General features: G+C 39.9%; 1 protein-coding gene across 1 annotated transcript in view; it reads right to left on the reverse strand.

Moving 5' to 3' along the window:
* The window catches only part of LOC109675963 (contactin-associated protein-like 3), a 203046-nt gene that overhangs the window by 170847 nt on the left and 9254 nt on the right, over nucleotides 1–22945 (reverse strand). Inside the window, exon 2 of the mRNA XM_074052428.1 lies at nucleotides 13207–13317. Coding sequence (XP_073908529.1) covers nucleotides 13207–13317 — 111 coding nt within the window. The remainder of the gene's footprint in view (nucleotides 1–13206; nucleotides 13318–22945) is intronic.

Consider the following 22945-nt stretch of genomic DNA (forward strand, 5'->3'; position numbering starts at 1 on the left):
TAAAACTCAATTCAATTCCAGCTCAGAGGAAGAGTCAGAGAGTTACAGATGAAGACAAGCGTATCTTAGCTGTTGGCAAGACAGCTTCTTTTGAAGGAATTGCAGGTTTCAAACTTAGAATAAGTATTTATAGGAAGAAAAAAAATTCTCCAGTCTTGTACTTTATTTCCATGTAAATAAATTATAAGCAGACTACCCAGCCTATCATTTTGCATAAAAATAACTCAAGGTAAGATTTAAAAAATACAAAAGAAGGAACTTTGTCCTAATCTTAGACAGGCTTATCATATGACAACAAGCATGAACAGCAGGGAATTTAAAGTATGGAAAAATAAACTTTGAGCTGGATCTGCTAATAAAACACATGCAGAGGAGACACAGCAGAAAATGCACAAATGGGTATGTGTCTATAGCCATACTCAGAATGGCTATTTCTTTTCATCTTAAACACAGACAAGTAACAACCTCACAATGTTCACTTGGTGAAATTGCTTACAATAAGACATTAGAGTCTCACAAATTCATTTGACACACGCATAACGATAGCACATGAGCAGACAGACCTAACACAAAATGTAAAAGCAATTCATCTGTATATTTGCTAACTAAACAAAACATGGATTGATTTATTCTGAAGTGCAATAAAGCCAGTGACAATGACTACATAATTAACTTGCTCCTGAAAGTCAATTATCAATCATGGGGAAGACCAAGTCCTACAATCGTGTGCACTTATCAGAGAAATATTTTACTCTTCTAATCTAGATCACCCATCCATGCATTCATTCAAAAATATTAAGAAATTTACTATGCGCTACCTTATCATTTGAATTTGCCTATCTTCAACTTTAAACTCCATGTTAATTTTCAGAAATTTTCATTTGGTATCCCAAAAATAGTTACAGAAAAAAGCACCAATAAACATATTATGTGAACAGAATTATATGCTTAGTTTCAATGATTATTCTGAATTTCTCTGAAACTATCATCAAAATGTTTTCTCCAATCCTGTTCAAAATCTTCTATCTTGTCCTAAAGCTTTGTCAATTTATTTAGTTTTATTTTTACATGAAATACACCACAGAAGTCTTCCTAGCTTCAAGTCATTGCGGTATGAAAAGTGCAAAAATGCAAACAATTCTGAGCATCCTATAATTCACAACAGGGTCAATTTTCTCTTCAGATTGACCAAGGTGTTAGAGGCTCAGGCAGTGAAAGGTCTGCAGGAGACACTCCAGCAAACACAGACATTGTGCTGACTTACAGTATCACAATATTGCTTGCACTTTATAGCATATAAAGCTCAAATGCAATAAATAAGATTCCACATTATCAGTGTTTTATAGTTTCCAATGCTAGATAATTTCCCGCCCAAGTTTTACTCCTTTTCTTTCCTCTTATAACACTTCAGATACAAACAGCCTTTTATTTGAGGTCTAGATATTAACCCAGCAGGGCTTTTCACTGTGACAGAATAGTGGGAGGAAAAAGTAAAATACTTTAATAATGTTCCTGAAGCCTAACCAGTTGCCCAAACAGTCAGTCAAACTGCTCCATGTCTTCACCATGGAAACTCAGCCTTATTTATAAGCAGCATTTGGACCCTCAGGACAGCCGTGCAGATCAGGACCTGGAGACTGAGCTCCACGATGACCCCTTGGAGGAATGCTGTGTCAGGACACCCTGGAGGGAGGACAGGGTTGGGTGTGTTTTACTAGGCAGAGACAAACACAAGGAAGAAGGTGAGGTAGAAACATCCAGAAATAGGTAGTTAGGGGCTGGCAAGGCTCAAATGGTAGAACGCTGGCCTAGCAAGTACAAGGCCCTGAGTTCAAACCCCAATACTGATCCCCTCCAAAAAAAAACCATAAGCAGTTTGAACATCTAGAAATGAGAAGATACAATCCAATAATATCTCCCTAGTTCTGGAAGTCCCAAAAGGATAATTATAATCTCCAAAAACTGTGATGTAAATTGACTCCTGCAACTCACATATGTACCCGGATTCAACCATTTGGCCTACAGTGTGACTGTACTGGAGGCCGCCCTGAAGCTCATATCTCACACCGTGGTGTGGGATGCCCTCTGCACGGGATCTTTCATTTGGGCCTTGACATTTTGGGAGCTGAGACTTTGATTTCATTTGCCGAGTTTGTTTAGCAGGCCATTTGGGACTCACAAAAATCCTGCAATCATTTTCATGTGCAAATCTGCACAGTCTGTTCCCAAAATCAGTGCCAACCACTGCACTGACCACAACTTTCTAGCTCCTTGTCTGCTTTCAACCATCACACTAAAAAGTTCAAACCAGCACCATGGCCAAGGCCAGGCAGGTATGTGTATCGGGGGTGGGGGCACCCTGCCCTGCGCAGGGGGGGTCTGTGGACAGCTAGTTTGAGACACCTGACCCATAGCATCAAAAGTCCCACAGATTTATATCACTTACAGATTTAGTGTCTTAAAAACTTAGAACCTAATGCTGAGTGAGAATGTCTTCCTGTACTCATGCAACAGAAAGGGGAACACTGAGCCTTCTGCAGCCTACTTAATCTAACTTTATCTTCTGGTAATGACATTAGTTAAAGCACTGCCATTGATCTGTAGATGAATTTTCTGTGCCTTGATGATTACACCAGGATGACACATTCATCATTTTCCTTACCTCTGTATTATTTTACTTTTTTTCCTCTCTACTCTTAGCACAAACTTCATTCAGTTCCTTACACCACCTTTGACTTTTAAGAAGGAAAACTAGCAGATGTATTCCTTCTTTTCTGTTTGTGTCAGCTCATAGGTGAAACCTCACTTAGGCATTTGAAACCACTCCTTCCTACACTGTGACGTAGCCACCAACAGCTCCCCTAGATGTGCTTCGATGTGGAACAGGGCTCTTCCCTAATCAAGTTTAGCTGAGATCTCCCACAAGAAGAATCAACTACTCCAATCTTCAACAGTGAGATGGGGTACACTGAAGAACCCCAAATGTACACTTGGGAGGCCAAGAGGGCAGTGAACATTGGAAAAGATTAAAAGGAAGCCATGGGCACTGTATAGTGGCATCCCAGCATTGGCCATTGTATTTCCTTCCTATCAAGCACAGAGGAAGGATTCAGTGGGTCGTGCACAGGCCTGGACATCCCTGTGAAGGAGGCCTGGGAGGGAGAGAGGATCTGAGTGTGGCTGGCATGAACTCTGGTGGAGGGGAACAGAAGGATCTGTGCAGCCACAGGCCACCTTGTACTTCCAGCTTCTCAGGGACTCAAGAAGCAGGAGAACTCTGTTGGTCTCTGTGACAAAAGCATCCCACTCCAGATCTAAGTCTGTGCTGCAGGACCCTGTGCAGGCCCTGAGTGACAGGAGTCACCATTCCTTCCACCCCATCTGTGGCACACATGTCTCTCTAAACCCTAGACCCTCCTGAGGTCCCCAACTACATTTTTCTTGTAGGCTGGGCCCTTCCTCAGTCCACACAGTCCCACAACGCCTGTTCATGTGTGACATGAGCCTTCCTATTGGGTGTGGACACCCAGGACCTTGCCCACCACATCTCTTCTGAGCTTGTTCCAACAGCTCATGAGATTTCTGTGAAGGACAGCAAATGTATAGCACCAAATGTCAAAATCTCCCCCTTTCCTTTTTAATTAATTCATGTCAACTTGAACGTAATAGTCACAATTATGAATATTTTCCTAAATATTTTAAAACATCCTCCAAATATCTAAACGTCTAAAGATGCTTTTATTGAATATTTTTACATACCAGTCTGATCAGCAGAACACATCCATGGTGAAAAGTTCATTGGTTCTCTTCTTCAAGGATCAGACCCACAAGTTCTCTACCATCATCAGGAGCACGCCAGCAATTATCATTGCATACTAAAGTCATAAAATGCGGGTCACCCTTGGAAAATAAATAGCTCCCCAAAATAATCCTCACCATGACTTAAAAATTAGTCTTGGGAGGTTTATTCAAGAACAGGAATCTTTTTTTTTTTTTTTTTTTTTGCTAGGGCTGGGGATGGGAACCAGGGTCTTGTATCTGCTAAGCAAATGCCTTATCAATGAATTGAGCTATACCCCCCAGCCTTTGTCAATGATCTTTGTCAATGATGTATCTACCATAATGGTTCTACTTGTCACTTCTCTGTACCAGAGTTTGATGTCAACATTAAGAGAGAATTCAGACCATACAAGGACTGAGTAGTGATAAATTAAAAACACAATAGACATGAGTAAGACATCATACTATTCATTTTAGCCACATATGGAATGTTGTGACTACTGGGCAGTTAGAGAGAGAGAGAGAGAGAGAGAGAGAGAGAAAGCAATATGATGTTACTGTATTTCAAACTATAATTATTTTTTTCCCTTGGTTCCAATGCATAATTATAGGTGCAAAAATTCACTTCAGAATTCCAAGTGAATGGGAAGAACACATAAGGCAACAGTGCTGTGATTTCAAGTGTCAGCTGTAGACATGTACCATCATTACTTTCTGCCCTGAGATACCACCTTAACATGTAACTGCTACCATGGGGCCTCCAGTTTACAACGATTTCATATATACTTTATAAAGAACTAAAATAGAAGAGTTTGAAGGTTCCCAAAGCAAAGAAATGACATGCATTTAAGGAGTTAGAAATGCTAATTACCCTGAGTGATCATGGCACCCTGGATACCTGTACTGAGTTATCACACTGCACTCCACATAAGTATGTACAGTTATTATGTGTCACCTAAAAGGAATGTGCATTTCATTGTTAACTGTCCAATTAAAGTCCCAATTATTCTAACCTATGAAAACACAAAAAGCAAAAACACAGAAAATGTATAAAGGAAAAACATCTAATCTGACCAGAATTCATAGTGATCCATTTTTATAAGTAGAAAAAAACTTTCTGAACTATGTTTTATAAATTAGGGAATATTTGATAGAAAAACTGAGTTTTCCCTATATAATAGAATAAATACCTTGGTTTTACAAGTACATTAACTTGTGAGGCCTATGTGTTCTTCATTTAGTAAATGGAAAGAATTACTTTATTAGGATCCAGGAGGCATGAACAAAGAAAGGCACCTCCAAAATGTCGAGTTTGAGCCCTTCAGACGAGTCAAGTGAAATTCATTCATTTGGTAGATAGCCTGCCTCTCTCACCCCTGACTCTGGAGCTTTAGTAATGATCACAGCTGTTCTCATGGCATTTTCCATCACATGGGGGAAAGTACTAGGCTGTGTAACTGGAAGCTTACTTGTTTTCTACCTGATAAGTTTCACTCTGAGATCTTTATACTCCCTTGGAGAAAGGCTTCAGTGTCTGTCTAAATGATGTGGGGTCATCTATTTAAAGTTTTAATTGTCCATGATGAGAACACTTGTTTAGTCACTCTTTCATAAGCCATCTACAGCTAGTAAAGGATATTAAAACACTAAAGATAATCTACAGCCTTCAATAAATCACTTCCAGTTTGGAATCCTTTTGTAGAATATAGCAGGCAACCATAAGGGAGGGGGGGAAGTCAAAAATCAATAATAATTTTTTAAAAAGCCAACAGAGACAACAATGAATTGTAATGAACTCAGTTGCTAACTAACTAAAGTAATAAAACAGGCCAATTTTTGCTTCATTCACATGAAAATAAACTTTATTAAGACTAATATTGTGCTTTGGCACTGTATGAGTTGCAGAAATGTGAAAAAGAATGAAAATGATCCCTGTGGTGGAGGAATACTAAATATGACATGGCATGAAGAAGAGCTAAGGGACAGGATGACCCTTGCTCTTGATCATCCCCTGTGCCCAGTGTCAATCACTGTTGCAGTGACAATGGTCACATTCATGTAGACTCTGCAGGAACATTATCTACTGTAAAGAAACAGAACTCAAGTCTTGGCAAGGAATGAAATCACAGGCTTAGATGTATTTTTAGAAAACGTATTTGCTTTATGTGTTATTTGCATATTTATGTATTATATTATTTGTGTATTTTCAAGTGTATTAGCACAAATGTATTTTAGCAAAATGAAAAGTTAGAGTGCTCATTTTTGATAACCACATTGCCTAGAACAAAGGCTGTAATATATTGATTTGGTCCAATGTGCAGTGCACTAAATGTGCTCAAATATTGAAAACACCAAGGAAAGCAGTGAGGAGTAACAGAAGAGAAAGGCACACATAGTAAGACAGAAGCCGTAAGGAAAGAGGAAAGTGTAATATTGTAGTGCACATTTTGCCTCTTTTTCATATCCACCTAGAAATATTTTTATTAATAGTGTAAATTCAATTTCCTGAGGATTTACTCAAAAAAGATTTCCCTTAGTTTTTGCTTGAGAAATGCCAGCATCATGCCTTGTCACTGAGAATACAGTATTTTAAAGTTCCCTATGTTTACACTGTATGTCAGCTTTCCACTACTATAACAAAATACTTGAGATAATCACCTTAAAAAGAGGAAAAGTTTCTGGGGCTCATCATGGTTTTAGGGATTTCATTCTGTGGTTACCTGTCCCCATTACCTTTGGGATGCAGTGAGGCAGCAAATCACACTGGGGGTGCATGGGGAAGAAAGTCCTCACCTCATGGTGATCAGGATGCAAAGAGAGAAACAGGAAAGGACTGGAGGCCCAGATCCCCTTTGAGGCCATGCCCCCAGTGACCTCACTTTCTCCCACTAGGCCCTGTGTTTTGAAAGTTCCACCACTGCCCAGTGGAGCCACAGGCTAGGGACACAAGAGGCTTTGGGGGATGCTTACCCAAACCACAGCACAGTTATTGATCCATTTTCTACATTTCCATTTAAACACATGTAAAGGAAGACACACTCCTCTTAAGAAATGTTGCAGATGATCCAAGATGGCGATGGAGACCGAGCCGTAGACCTCATGAGCTCCTGAACCAGAGACCCTGCCCAGAAGCTGGAGACACACCTGGCTGAGGTAAAGCACCAGGGAGAGCCAAAACTATGGCACTCTAAACCCTTAAATTGTGGCAGGTTCTCCACACCAGGATCTAATAAAAAACAGCCGGCCTGCCAAATCCCCGCCCTGTAGACCTCCAGAGCCACTGCTGTGTTCTGCTGGGCTCTCCGTCCCTTAGGCTGTGCCAGGCCACGGCCCCGTGTGGGATCTACGCACGGTGGGATCCCCGCCTCTCGGGCCACACTGGATCCATGGACCATGGAGATACCAGCCCCTCAGCCATGCTGTGCCACAGCCCCACAATGGATCCACAACCACCGGGATCCCTGCCCCCGGCCGTGCTGGACCCCAGCCTCACACCAGATCCACGCACCACTGGGATACCCGCCCCTCAGCCAGGCCGACCCCAACCCCATGCCGTGATCTACCACCACCGGGACCACTGGGATCTCCGCCCCCGGCTGCACCAGACCCCAGCCCCGAGCTAGTCCCACAGCCTGCGGGGATACCTGCCCCCCTTCCCCGCCCTGCAGGGCTCCAGCTCCATGTGGAACGACTGGAGCCCTGCCCCGCTGGGACAGGCACCAGCCTGGAGTGAGATAGCCGCATCACCAGCTGGCGGGATCCCTCAGGCAGCACGCGACCACAGCTCTACAGGCTTCCCAGATAACCGCTCCACCAGGCTCCTACTCAGGCTGCCACTAGAGGGCTCCAGCGTGCCTAAGACTGGACTGGACACTAAAGGAGTAACAACAAAGAGGTAATTCTGCTGTTTCAGAACTGGTGATTTTGTTTTTCTCCCTTCTTTAAGGTTTTGGCAGCCTGGTTTGCTGTTTGATCACCCACCATCTCTCCCATTTTTTTTCTTTTTTCTTCTCTTGTCTTTTCCTTTTCTCTTTCCTTCTCTTTCTCTTTTTTATCCTTCTCTCACGATTCTGTTAGTATTAATATTGTAACCCAGCTAATACTAAATTACACATAGTCCAGGGACAGAAACAGTATCTGGTGGAAATATGAGAAGAAGAAAAAGGGATGGAAACCATTCTCCCCCCAAAACAAAGTAGTACAGTATTTAGAGCAAAATGGAGAAAACACATACCCATATCCAGACTCCAATGAAACAAAGATAAACTATACCAAGGAACCCAATGAAAACCATGAGAACATTCTGAAAGAAGAAATTCTAAAAGTAATTAATGAGAATTTCATAGAGATGCTACTAGACATGTTCAGCCAAAATGTACAGGAGGCACTCAAATTCCAAGACAACAAAACTAAAGAATATGATAACACAGAAACAAATAAATGAAATCATAGGAGCCCTAAATAAATACCAAACTGAAACAAAGATCACCATAAACAGAGACATAAATGAATTAAGGGCGAAAATTGACAATATTAAAGAGGAAGTAACCCATAATATGGAAAACCTCAGAAAAAAGAATGAAACAGAAGCACAAAACAAAATGGAAGGCCATTCCAGCAGAATAGAACAAACAGAAGACAGAATCTCAGAACTTGAAGATGAAATGGCAATTAAAGGAAAAACTGAAGAATTATTAGTTAACCAACTCAAGACCTGTGAAAAGAAAATGCAAGAACTAACTGACTCCATCAAAAGATCAAACCTGAGAATCATGGGCATTGAAGAAGAAGAGGTGCAAGCAAAAGGCATGAGTAGACTTCAAACCTACATTGACCAAACAAGATAAAGAAGAACATTCCATACTAATAAAAGGGGAAATTCACCAAGAGGAAATAACAATTATCAACCTATATGCACCCAATTTTATCAAACATACTCTGAAGGACCTAAAAGCATATATAAACTCCAACACAGTGATAGTGGGAGACCTTAATACTCCCCTATCACCAATACATAGGTCATCCAAACAAAAAATCAATAAAGAAATCCTAGAACTAAATCACACGATAGATCAAATGGACCTAGCTGATGGCTACAGAATATTTCATCCAATTTCTACACAATACACATTCTTCTCAGCAGCCCATGGAACCTTCTCCAAAATAGATCATCTCCTAGGGCACAAAGCAAGCCTCAGCAAATATAAGAAAATAGAAATAATCCCATGCATTCTATCTGACCACAATGCATTAAAACTAGACATCAACAACAAAAACAGCAGTAAAAAAACATGCAAACAATTGGAAACTGAACAACACATTGCTCAATGATGAATGAGTCATCAATGAAATAAAAGAGGAAATTAAAAGGTTCCTGGAAGTTAATGAAAATGAAAACATGACCAAGCAGAACCTATGGGACACAGTAAAAGCAGTCCTAAGAGGAAAGTTTAAAGCCATGAGTGCATATATTAAAAGGACAGAAAGATCTCAAATCAATGACCTAATGCTACAGCTCAAACTCCTAGAAAAACAAGAACCAGCAAATCCCAAACAAGCAGAAGGAAAGAAATAATTAAAATCAGGACTGAAATCAATGATACAGAGACAAAAAAAAACATACAAAGAATCAATGAAACAAAAAGCTGGTTCTTTGAAAAAATAAATAAGATTGACAGATTTCTGGCAAACCTGACTAAAATAAAGAGAGAAAAAACCCAAATCAGTAAAATCAGGAATGCAAAAGGGGAGATAACAATAAACACCATGGAAGTCCAGGAAAACATCAGAGACTACTTTGAGAGCCTACACTCTAATAAATTTGAAAATCTTGAAGAAATTGACAGATTTTGAGAAACTTACAAACACCCAAAACTGAACCAAGAAGATATTAATCACCTAAATAGATCTATAACACAAAAAGAAATTGAAGCAGCAATCAAGAGCCTCCCAAAAAAGAAAAGTCCAGGACCTAATGGATTCACTGCTGAATTCTATCAGAAGTTTAAAGAAGAACTAATACAAACCCTCCTTAAAATGTTCCATGAAATAGAAAGGAAAGGAACACTGCCTAACTCATTTTATGAAGCCAATATTACTCTCATTCCCAAACCAGAAAAAGACAGCTCCAAAAAGGAGAACTATAGACGAATTTCCTTAATGAATAGTGATGCAAAAATCCTTAATAAATAATGGCAAACAGAATCCAACAACACATAAGAAAGATCATACTCCATGACCAAGCCGGCTTCATCCCAGGGATGCAGGGATGGTTCAACATACGCAAATCTGTTAATGTAATACAGCACATCAATAGAAGCAAAGACAAAAACCACTTGATCATCTCAATAGAAGCAGAAAAAGCCTTTGACAAGATCCAACACCACTTCATGATAAAAGCTCTAAGAAAACTAGGAATAGAAGGAATGTACCTCAACATTGTAAAGGCTATTTATGACAAACCTATAGCCAGCATTAAGTATAGCCACCTATACTTAATGGTGAAAAACTGAAACCATTCCCCCTAAAATCAGGAATTAGACAAGGGTGCCCACTATGCCCACTCCTATTAAACATAGTAGTGGAATTCCTAGCCAGAGCAACTAGGCAAGAAGAAAAAATAAAAGGAATACAAATAGGTAAAGAAACTGTCAAAATATCCCTATTTGCAGACAATATGATCCTATACCTTAAAGACCCAAAAAAACTCTACCCAAAAACTCTTAGACACCATAAACAGCTACAGTATGGTGGCAGGATACAAAATCAACCTAAAAAATCATTAGCTTTTCTATACACCAACAACGAACAAACTAAGAAGGAATATATGGAAACAATTCCATTCACAATAGCCTAAACAAAAAATCAAATACCTAGGAGTAAATTTAACAAAGGATGTGAATGACCTCTACAAGGAGAATTACAAACTCCTGAAGAAAGAGACTGAAGAAGACTACAGAAGATGGAAAGATCTCCCATGTTCATGGATTGGTAGAATCAACATAGTAAAAATGGCTATACTACCAAAAGCAATCTACATGTTTAATGTAATTCCCATCAAAATCCCAATGACTTTCATCACAGAGATTGAAAAATCTACTCTGAAGTTCATTTGGAAACACAAAAGACCACAAGTAGCCAAGGCAATACTCAGCGAAAAGAGCAATGCTGGAGGTATCACAATACCTGACTTCAAACTATATTACAAAGCAATAGCAATAAAAACAGCATGGTACTGACATAAAAACAGACATGAAGACCAGGGGAACAGAATAGAGGACTTGGATATGAATCCACACAATTATACCCACCTTATTGTTGACAAAGGTGCCAAAAACATATGATGCAGAGAAGACAGCCTCTTCAACAAATGTGCTGGAAAAAGTGGTTACCTGTCTGCAAGAAACTGAAACTAGATCCATATCTATCACCCTGTACTAGTATCACCTTGTACAAGTAGTAGTACTTGATCAAAATGGATCAAGGACCTAAATATCAGACCTGAAGCTCTGAAGTTACTACAGGAAGGAGCAGGAAATACTCTGGAACTAATAGATATAGGCAAGGACTTCCTCAATAGAACCCAAGCAGCCCAGCAACTAAGAGATAGCATAGATAAATGGGACTTCATAAAATTAAAAAGCTTGTGCACAACAAAAGAAATGGTCTTTAAACTGAAGAGACCAACCACAGAGTGAGAGAAAATATTTGCCAGCTATACATCAGACAAAAAAGGACTGATAACCAGAACTTAAGAAACTAAATTCTCCTAAAATCAATGAAGCAATTTAAAAATGGGCAACTGAACTTAACAGAACTTTCTCAAAAGAAGAAATTCAAATGGCAAAAGAGCACATGAAAAAAATGCTCACCATCTCTAGCAATAAAGGAAATGCAAATCAAAACCACACTAAGATTCCACCTCACCCTGTTAGAATAGCCATCATTAGCAACACCACCACCAACAGGTGTTGGCAAGGATGCAGGGAAAAAGGAACCATGGTCCACTGCTGGTGGGAATGCAAGCTGGTGTAACCACTCTGGAAAAAAATTTGGAGACTTCTTAAAAATCTAAACATAGATCTGCCATATGGTCCAGCAATCCCACTCCTGGGGATATACCCAAAGGAATGCAACACAGGTTACTCCAGAGGCACCTGCACACCCATGTTTATTGCAGCACTATTCACAATAGCCAAGTTATGGAAACAGCCAAGATGCCCCACCACTGATGAATGGATTGAGAAAATGTGATACTTGTACACAATGGAATTTTACTCAGCTGTGAAGAAGAATGAAATCTTATCATCTGCAGGTAAATGAATGGAACTAGAGAACATCATTCTGAGCAAGGTCAGCCAGGCTCAGAAGACCAAAAATCGTATGTTCTCCCTCATATGCAGACTTTCGATCTAGTGCAGCAATGTGGTTGCACTGGGATCACATGACAAGGGGAGAGCATATACGGGTGATAAAGAAATAGGTAGAAACCCCAAAACATGAAAGTGTTTGATGTCCCCACTCCAGAGGAGCTAATACAGAAACCTTAAAGGGACAGAGGTTATCATGGGAAGGGGATCAGTAACCAGTTAAAGATCAGTTAGAGATGATCAACATGGGTCATAACATGTGTACACAAAAGCAATGCTAGGAATCTTTCTGTATAGTTATCTTTAACTCAACTAGCAAAACCACTTGGTCTTCCTTATTATGCTTGTCTGTTTTCATCAACAAAATTAGTGATAAAGGCAGAACAGGACCTGCCTGGAATTGAGGGGAGAATGGGGGTGAAGATGGGGGAGGGGGCAGGAGGAAGAAATGACCCAAGCAATGTATGCACATGTGAATAAATGAATAAAAAAAAAGAAATGTTGCAAATACAAATGGAATTTTCACAGAGGAACATGAATAAACCATTATGTGCTCATTTCTCCTCAGTGGTCACTAAAGAGTGAGCCATGATGAAAGACTAAGAGCTGTGGTTAAAGATAATAAACACCTTTTCTACCTGCTTCTTAATTTTGCCAATTTCCTCATCTAAAGAGGGCTAATTAAATAATCTGGGGTAATAGCCACAAGAAATGTGTACCTGAAGTAGAAACAAGGAAGAGAAGACCTTGAGACACACAGAAGGATATGGAAGATTCTAAGGACTTCATTAAATACCTCAATGTAGACACAAGTATACAAAAAACATAAATTCTGTCAAAGTCAGGTGTGACCTGTTCCAAAGCTCATGAAGGTTGTTCCGAGAGGCCCAGCCAGAACAGAGTGCCAACATGACCAATTTATTCACCACATATATCATCAGAGTTTTAGATGTGCTTATTTGGAATTTTATTTCTTTCAATCAATTATGATTATTTTATTAAATGAAAATCCAGTGAGATTCACCCAAGATCAATATAAAGTGAAAAGCACACTCACCATCTCTCCGGTTAAGTCGTGCAAACTCAGGGCCATGGCTGCTAGACAGCTCAGAGGAACTGCTGAAGGATGACCAAGGCAAGGCAGAGGCCAGTGGAGCATCACAACCATCTACAGAGGAAACCATCAGATTAATGCACAGATTAACACACAGGCTATGGCTCTGGGGAAAACAGCAGCCCCCAAAACACCAGCATCCAGGGCAATCATCACTCTTAGGTTTTGATTTTTAATATTTGTATTACCATATAATTACCTAGTGAAATTCCTGAGAATTTAAACTGTTTCAACACTGCTTTGACAAATGCATACAGCCTTGTAAGCTCTACTATAATACAGATCAAAAACAGGTCCATTAGCTCTCCAAATTCCCTCATGCCCCACATTTTGAGAATTCTGCTAGGTGTCTGTGTACACCAAGTCTACTTTAAACCAGCTTTGATGCCCAGCTGATGCTTGGGTTCTTTGGGTACACAGACATACAGGTAGTGTGGATTCTGTGCCCTTATCTTGAGTGTGGTTAGTAATTCTCACAGTGTCCCTGCACCGTACTCATGGGGGACAAGAAATTTGGGGTTCATGCCAGGTGTTCAGAGTTACCTCCAGGAAGCCTGACTCCATAAAAACCATCATCCCTGTTGGTTAACTAGAGACACCTCACTGCAAATCTCTGCAGAGAAAGTCACTGGGGTATGTGCCTACAGGGAGTGCAGCCTCCTCCTTTATACCTGGTATCTCTTAAATTTCCATGGTGGCCTTGCCAATTCAGTTCAAGGAACCCTGCATATCACGATCAACTTTTGGCAGTCTACCTTACTTGTTATCTCACTGTGAGGACTCCCAAGTCCTGCCTGGTCCTTGTACCCACTTCCTCCAAACTCAGAGGGCCTGAGATCATTCCACTGTGTTTGGAGCTCCTTCTCTGCCCTTGGATCTAATCCTTTATTAGTTTCATTTTCAGGCATTCCATGTATTATAAGAAAGCTGCCTCGCAGTCCTGAGAGGAAAGTTTATAGCCATGAGTGCATATACTAAAAAGACTGAAAGATCCGAAATCAATGACCTAATGATACATCTCAAACTCCTAGAGAAACAAGAACAAGCAAATCCCAAAACAAACAGAAGGAGAGAAATAATAAAAAATAAGAGCTGAAATCAACAAAATAGAAACCAAAAAAACCATACAAAGAATTAATGAAACAAAAACTTGGTTCTTTGAAAAAATAAACAAGATCGACAGACCCCAAGCAAACCTGACTAAAATGAGGAGAGAAAAAAACCCAAATTAGTAGAATCAGGAATGCAAAAGGGGAGATAACAACAAACACCATGGAGTCCAGGAAATCATCAGAGACTACTTTGAGAACCCATATTCAAATAAATTTGAAAATCTTAAAGAAATGGACAGATTTCTAGACACATATGATCACCCAAAACTGAACCAAGAGGAAATTAATCACCTGAATAGATCTATAACACAAAATGAAATTGAAGCAGCAATCAAGAGTCTCCCCAAAAAGAAAAGTCCAGGACCTGATGGATTCTCTGCTGAATTCTATCAGACCTTTAAAGAAAAACTCATACCAACCCTCCTTAAACTGTTCCACAAAATAGAAAGGGAAGGAAAACTACCCAACACATTTTATGAAGCCAGTATTACACTTATCCCAAAACCAGGCAAAGACACCTCCAAAAAGGAGAACTATAGGCCAATCTCCTTAATGAACATTGATGCAAAAATCCTCAACAAAATAATGGCAAACCGATTCAACAACACATCAAAAAGATTATTCACCACGACCAAGTAGGCTTCATCCCAGGGATGCAGGGGTGGTTAAACATACAAAAATCAATAAACATAATAAACTACATTAACAGAAGCAGAGAAAAAAACCACTTGATCATCTCAATAGATGCAGAAAAAGCCTTTGATAAGATCCAACACCATTTCATGATAAAAGCTCTAAGAAAACTAGGAATAGAAGGAAAGTTCCTCAACATTATAAAAGCTATATATGACAAACCTGCAGCCAGCATTATACTTAATGGAGAAAAACTGAAACCATTCCCTCTAAAACTAGACAAGGATGCCCACTATCTCCACTCCTATTCAACATAGTACTGGAATTCCTAGCCAGAGATATTAGGCAAGAAGAAGAAATAAAAGGGAAACAAATAGGTAAAGAAACTGTCAAAATATCCTTACTTGCAGACGACATGATCCTATACCTTAAAGACCCAAAAAACTCTACTCAGAAGCTTCTAGACATCATCAATAGCTATAGCAAGGTAGCAGTATATAAAATCAACATAGAAAAATCATTAGCATTTCTATACACTAACAATGAGCAAACGGAAAAAGAATGTATGAAAACAATTCCATTTACAATAGCCTCAAAAAAAATCAAATACCTAGGTGTAAACCTAAAAAAAGATGTGAAAGACCTCTACAAGGAAAACTATACACTTCTGAAGAAAGAGATTGAGGAAGACTATAGAAAGTGGAGAGATCTCCCATGCTCATGGATTGGTAGAATCAACATAGTAAAAATGTCGATACTCCCCAAAGTAATCTACATGTTTAATGCAATTCCCATCAAAATTCCAATGACATTCATTAAAGAGATTGAAAAATCTATCATTAAATTTATATGGAAACACAAGAGGCCACGAATAGCCAAGGCAATACTCAATCAAAAGAACAATGCTGGAGGTATCATGATAACTGACCTCAAACTATAACAAAGCAATTACAATAAAAACAGCATGGTACTGGCACAAAAACAGACATGAAGACCAGTGGAACAGAATAGAGGACCCAGATATGAAGCCACACAACTATAACCAACTTGTCTTTGACAAAGGAGCTAAAAATATACAATGGAGAAAAAGCAGCCCCTTCAACAAAAACTGCTGGGAAAACTGGTTAGCAGTCTGCAAAAAACTGAAACTAGATCCATGTATATCACCCTATACCAATATTAACTCAAAATGGATCAGGGATCTTAATATCAGACCACAAACTCTAAAGTTGATACAGGAAAGAGTAGGAAATACTCTGGAGTTAGTAGGTATAGCTAAGAACTTTCTCAACGAAACCCCAGCAGCACAGCAACTAAGAGATAGCATAGATAAATGGGACCTCATAAAACTAAAAAGCTTCTGCTCATCAAAAGAAATGGTCTCTAAACTGAAGAGAACACCCACAGAGTAGGAGAAAATATTTGCTAGCTACACATCTGACAAAGGACTGATAACCAGAATATATAGGGAACTTAAAAAATTAAATTCTCCCCAAACTAATGAACCAATAAAGAAATGGGCACGTGAACTAAACAGAACTTTCTCAAAAGAAGAAATTCAAATGGCCAAAAAACACATGAAAAAATGCTCACCATCTCTAGCAATAAAGGAAATGCAAATTAAAACCACACTAAGATTCCACCTCACCCCTGTTAGAATAGCCATCATCAGCAACACCACCACCAAACAGGTGTTGGCGAGGATGCGGGGAAAAAGGAACCCTCTTACACTGTTGGTGGGAATGTAAACTAGGACAACCACTCTGGAAAAAAATTTGGAGGCTACTTAAAAAGCTAAACATTGATCTACCATTTGATCCAGCAATACCACTCTTGGGGATATACCCAAAAGACTGTGACACAGGTTACTCCAGAGGCACCTGCACAGCCATGTTTGTTGCGACACTATTCACAATAGCCAAGTTATGGAAACAGCCAAGATGCCCCACCACTGACAAATGGATAAAGAAAATGTGGTATCTATACACAATGGAATTTTATGCAGCCATGAAGAAGAACGAAATGTTATCATTCGCTGGTAAATGGATGGAATTGGAGAACATCATTCTGAGTGAGGTTAGCCTGGCCCAAAAGATCAAGGGCAAACACAACAAGGGGATTGGACTTTGAGCACATGATAAAAGCGAGAGCACACAAGGGAGGGGTGAGGATAGGTAAGACACCTAAAAATATAGCTAGCATTTGTTGCCCTTAATGCAGAGAAACTAAAGCAGATACATTAAAAGCAACTGAGGACAATAGGAGAAGGGGACCAGGAACTAGAGAAAAGGTTAGATCAAAAAGAACTAACCTAGAAGGTAACACACATGCACAGGAAATTAATGTGAGGCAACTCCCTGTATAGCTATTCTTATCTCAACCAGCAAAAACCCTTGTTCCTTCCTATTATTGCTTATACTCTCTCTTCAACAAAATTAGAGATAAGGGCAAAATAGTTTCTGCCGGGTATTGAGGCGGTGGGGGGGGAGAGGGAGGGGGCGGAGTGGGTGATAAGGCAGGGGGTGGGGGCAGGGGGGAGAAATGACCCAAGCCTTGTATGCACATATGAATAATCAAGCAATAAAAAAAAAAGAAAGACAGAACCATAATTCTTCCAGACAATTCCCCTGCATCCTGAGCAGCCAGAGAGCTGTCACACATTCCTGGAGAAGGGACATGTGTAATGCTGTCTCTGGAGAAGACAAACGGAAACCATGCATTTTTCAAACAAAGACTCAACGCTTTGAGATCTCCTCAGAAAAAAAAATAAAGGTGACTGTGTGGGTGATGCAAGTGCAGATTTCTGACCATGTCTGCAGAGCAAATAGTAGAAGCCAAAAGCAGAGGGGACAAGTGATCCTCCAGAGAGGGTCTTTAAATTTAAACAAGGATACCTATAGATTCTTTGTGTGGAGCACTGAGTTTAAAATTTACAGAAGTACTGGGAAGTTTTTATTGAAAGATCAAACAGCATTGTACTTATGGTTGAAGCAAATTTTGCATACCATTCGTGGTAGGCTTATTATCATGGCTCCTGAGAATAAATCTACATCCCAGACCCTGGAGCCTATGATTGGTAAGGATTTCCTGACATAATTAAAGACTGTGAGATGTGGATATTGTCTTGGGGTAAATGGATGGATCCTAAGTACCATGAAAACTGTCCTTTTATGAAAAATGCCCAGGAAGATTAGCGACTACACACATACAGAGGAAAAGATGATGAGAAGATGGTGGTGGAGATTCAAGTGATGCAGCTCCAGAGGCTGGAGAAACACAGAATGGAAACCCCAGAGCCTTTGGAGGAAACTGGCGTCTTGCCAGTACTATCAATATCTAACTTGGGGGTCTCCCTAGCTATGACAAAATAAATTCTGTTATTTTAACTCAACTTAATTTGTGGTAATAACTTATAACACATCATACATATGGAATTACATGCTTGACATTTTAGGGGGAAATGCAAGGAGGTTCAACTTGAAATGGTATTGACATATGCTTTGAGTGCCTCGGATAGGCAAATCTTTCAGAGAAGGTGACAAGCCAGTCTGCTAGGTGCATGGTTGGTGGCTTCCACCTCTTCTTCACTGTGGAAGAAGCCACCCACTGTGGTGGTGGAAGATAGTGATGCTACAAGAGTGGACAAGGCCTTGGGGCTGATAATGTGGAAGAGGAGGCATCTTCACCAGCGTCAAATTAATACAAACACCTAGTATTAAAGAGCTCAACAAATGGTTGGTTTGTTATCAACAGATGGACAGAATGCATTGTCATTTCTTGCAGGGAGGGGAAATTACTGTCCTACGACATGGGTATCCTGAGACCGTCAAAATTTTTGTAAAATTCACTCTCCACAGCATGGCTGCTCTATAATTAGACACATCTGGCTCATAGAACTGAACACTGCTAAGAACAAATTTAAACACAAACAGCCATGTTTCTCGGTGAATAAACTGGATGCCTGAAGCTACTGCAGAGACAGAGCTGCTGCAGAATGAAGCCAGCATAGAGATTTGAAACTGAAAGAGAAAAAGACAGATGTCCCAGGACAGGATTTAGCTCCTCAGTTCAGCACCAGCCTGGATCCAGCAGGAACTTTGGTTCTCTTTTTTGGTTAAGACTATTTGAGAATTTTATTACCTATACCTGAAAGAAGTCCACTAAGTACAGGTTACTAGCTTCCACCCCTCATTCTCCACCCACAGTCAATCAGTCACCCAGGATCACACTGTTTTTGTATGTGCAGTAGTTTTTCCATTATCACTGTCATCATGTCACCCCAGGTGTTCTGTTTAACCATGTAGTTAACCCTGATGTCAAAGTTTTAGTTACAGACAGCCCATCAGACATGCCTTACAGATCATCATAACAGAAACCTTTTCAAAATATTGCTGTGCACAAATCACACAAATTACCATCTCATGCACCTATAATGGGTCCCCCTTGAACGTGTCCTGAGGTTCAAATGTGGTACCCTGGCACTCAGTTCCCTTCACGTTCTGTTTCCTGTTACCCACTACACTGTAGATGGATGCCCCTGCCCGCAATCTCTCAGATGAGCACCTTCCTTTAATCAGAGAGGTCTTCTTACTATATCCTGAATGTGCTGTGCCTGAGCCAAAAAACATTGGCCACCCACTAATATCACATTCTTGTATGGGAACATGTTCTCCACCCTCCCCCTGTCCTCTCTGCTGGGCCTCATGATTATTACTTTCAGGGCTCAACTCCAGTGTCACCTCTGCCTGAAGCCTTCTCATGTGTGCAAATGGAAGGACTAAGGGTGTCTCACACAAAACTAGTTACGTCTTCTGCAGTAGGAACAGCATCCCACTCACTGGGATCCCCACAGCAGTAATGTGCAGAGCAGGTGGCGAGATGAGGATGCGAAGGGAGCTTTCTCCTGGTGACTCTGGAGTAAGAGAGAGAGTCTGGCATGACCAGCTGATGAGCACCTGCTACCCAGTGGATGTCAGACCAGTCACATGACCTACCTGTGAAAACAGATGACTTAGAAAAACACATGTGGTGTGTGTGGTGGGGGTACAAGTAGGAGGGGGGAGAGTAGAAGGAAGGAGATTAAGGTGGCAGTATATGGTTGACAGACTTCATATACTTATGTAAAACAGAACTAAAAAACTTCTTGCAATTGCTTTAAGTGGGGTGGGGAGGGGGCTGAGGTGGAGATGATTGGGGTAATGTAAATAATGTACAGTATAAATCTAATCGGAATTGTCACTATGAATCTCCCCCATAATGAATATAGCCTAATAAAAAAATTGATAGAAGGAAGAAAGGAAGGAAAGAAAGAAAGAAGGAAGGAAGGAAAGAAAAGAAAGAAAGAAAGAAAAAGAAAGAAAGAAAGAAAGAAAGAAAGAAAGAAAGAAAGAAAGAAAGAAAGAAAGAAAGAAAGAAAGAAAGAAAGAAAGAAAGAAAGAAAAAGAAATTTGGAAACATCACTAACTGTGTTCTCTAAGTTACTGGGGAGGAAAGAGAAGGGGGTGGGAAACAGCTATTACAGTTGACTCTCCTAAATGATGCTTGACTTGTTGAAGAGAAAGTAGAAGGGGATGTCAAATTCCTCTTGAAATTTGTGCATCCAGGTGACTTAAGGAAGCATGAATATAAAGTGATAGCAAAACAAACTTACTTTGACACACCAAGATCCAGGACTTTATCCTAGGAGAACAACAAAGGAGATCACATAGATGGTAAGCTAAAGTAAAGTGTACATAGATTTAAGCATATTCATTTGATGATCTACTCTATTGTCATTTAAAAAGTAAACGGAAGGACTCTTTAGACAGGCAGAAAATGGTAGAAAAACACGTATGAGAGAAAATAACAGATGATGACAGGCTCTGTGTGAAGATGAAGTAAGGGAATGTGTGTAAATTGAGTCCTGTCTGAAACACAGAAGGGAGTAAACTTGTATCAGCTCCTTTCCTCCAGAGAATCAGATGGATGATGACCTCGGGCTTTTTTTTAATATGCAAATTTCTTGCTCTGTAGTTATAGTATTTTGATAAATTTAAAATTGATTTTTAGATGCAGATTGTTATAGAGACATTAAGCATGACACAGAAAAAATACAAAAAAAATTGGTGCAAAGAATTTAAAAAGAAAATAATTTGAAGAGCTTATAATTAATTGCTACTATCATAAATGTAGTTGTAACTACGGAAGTGTAAGTAAAAAATGAAGGTGAGCTTTTAAGAAAAGGTAATAAAAAATACTTCCTACATATCTCTGAGACTTGGCAAGATTGGGGTCTGAACCAGAATATTACTTGTGAGATGGATGTGGATTTTCAAGAACTATTCCAGAGGGATGGGAGAAGTTTGTGCCAAATTTTTAACCTCTCTCAGGGAGATGCTCCTAGACCCAGGAAGGGCAAGGAGCATCTGGGAGAAGAAGGCAGAAGAGAATTTGAGTGCTCTGACATAAGAGTTCACAGATAAACTCCAGGTTGCACCCTCAGGAGGGATCCCAGCACCACGACTGGCACCAGCCAGATAATTTTTTCAGTCCATAACAAACACACACCATGTATCAACCATGTTCGTTGGCCTGCACAGAGCTCTAAGATAGCCCAGGGGTGTCCAATCCTTTGAGAAAATAACCATAATGGCATAGTAGAATTTGCCATGCCAAGAAGGGAAACCTGCCAAATGACTGAGTGATCAGAAGGACGACTGAAAAACTTCAGCACAGTAGATGTAATCCCACAGAGATGCATTGCGTGTGTGAGTCCCAGCCCTGTTGTCTCAAGCTGTGTGACTTTAGAGAAGAATTGAAAAGATAATCATATATGGGAATACAGCAGGAAAGATCACCAGATACCACTTTGCAGAACTCAGCACGAGACATTGGTGTCATGAATGAGAACACCTCATCAAATGTGAAAATCACCCTAATAAGAAGGCAATACTGAATTAAGACTTGCAAAAACTGCTAAATGAGAAAAAAGAGATTTTTTTTGCATATTTGTAAGAAAAGCAAGCTTAAAGAAGGCACAGGTCTACTCTTTTACTAGAACTCATAAAGAAAAGGAGAAAACAAAAGTAATTAAATCTGTAAAGGAAGATTGTCAAATAGGAAAACATGAAGCAAATGCCAACAAGACAGAATGGAAGCCCAGACCAGTGAGGGACATATAACAAGACACCAGGAGTTCAAATTAACTTGTCTTCTCATCCGAGTGCATTCATAGTCTCAAAGAACAATGACACCAGCTCTATGTTAAATTACCAAAGGAGCCTGGCACCGTGGCTCACGCCTATAATCCTAGCTACTCAGGAGGCAGAAATCAGGAGGATCGTAGCTCAAAGCCAACCAAGAGAAATAGTTCAAGATGCCATATCTCTAAAATACCCATCATAAAAAAAGGGCTGGTGGAGTGGTTTAAGGTGAAGACCCTGAGTACCAGTACCACACACACACACAAACACACACCCACACAAACTTACCAATTGAATGGAACTAACCTTTGAGGTGTTGCGGGGGGAGTGAGGGGTGGTTGGAGACCACAAAGGGGAACCTGGGAGGAGAAGATGCCATAAAGTTTTACAGAAAAAAGCAGCTTTTGAATTCCTGGCACTTGGCGGGAGTGGGGTTTGCTGGCTTGTTTATTAACTATCTTTTGATTTGATGAATTCAAAGTAAAGATACTATGATGGTTAATATTCTGTGTGAATTTGACTAAGTTGGGGTGATTCTGCAAGGGTGTTTTTGGACAAGAATAACAATTAAATTGACAGAGTAAAACAAATTGAACTGTATAAAGTCAATACACTGAGTTGAAGTCCTTCAAAACAGGAGCTCACCTGCCTCAATCACATGAACCAATTGTTTTTAATAAATCATATGTGTGTATATTCATAACATGTATATGTGTACACACACACACACACACAACATGCTCTATTTTCTATTCC

The sequence above is a fragment of the Castor canadensis genome, chromosome 13, assembly GCF_047511655.1.
Source record: "Castor canadensis chromosome 13, mCasCan1.hap1v2, whole genome shotgun sequence".
Lineage (NCBI taxonomy): Eukaryota > Metazoa > Chordata > Mammalia > Rodentia > Castoridae > Castor > Castor canadensis.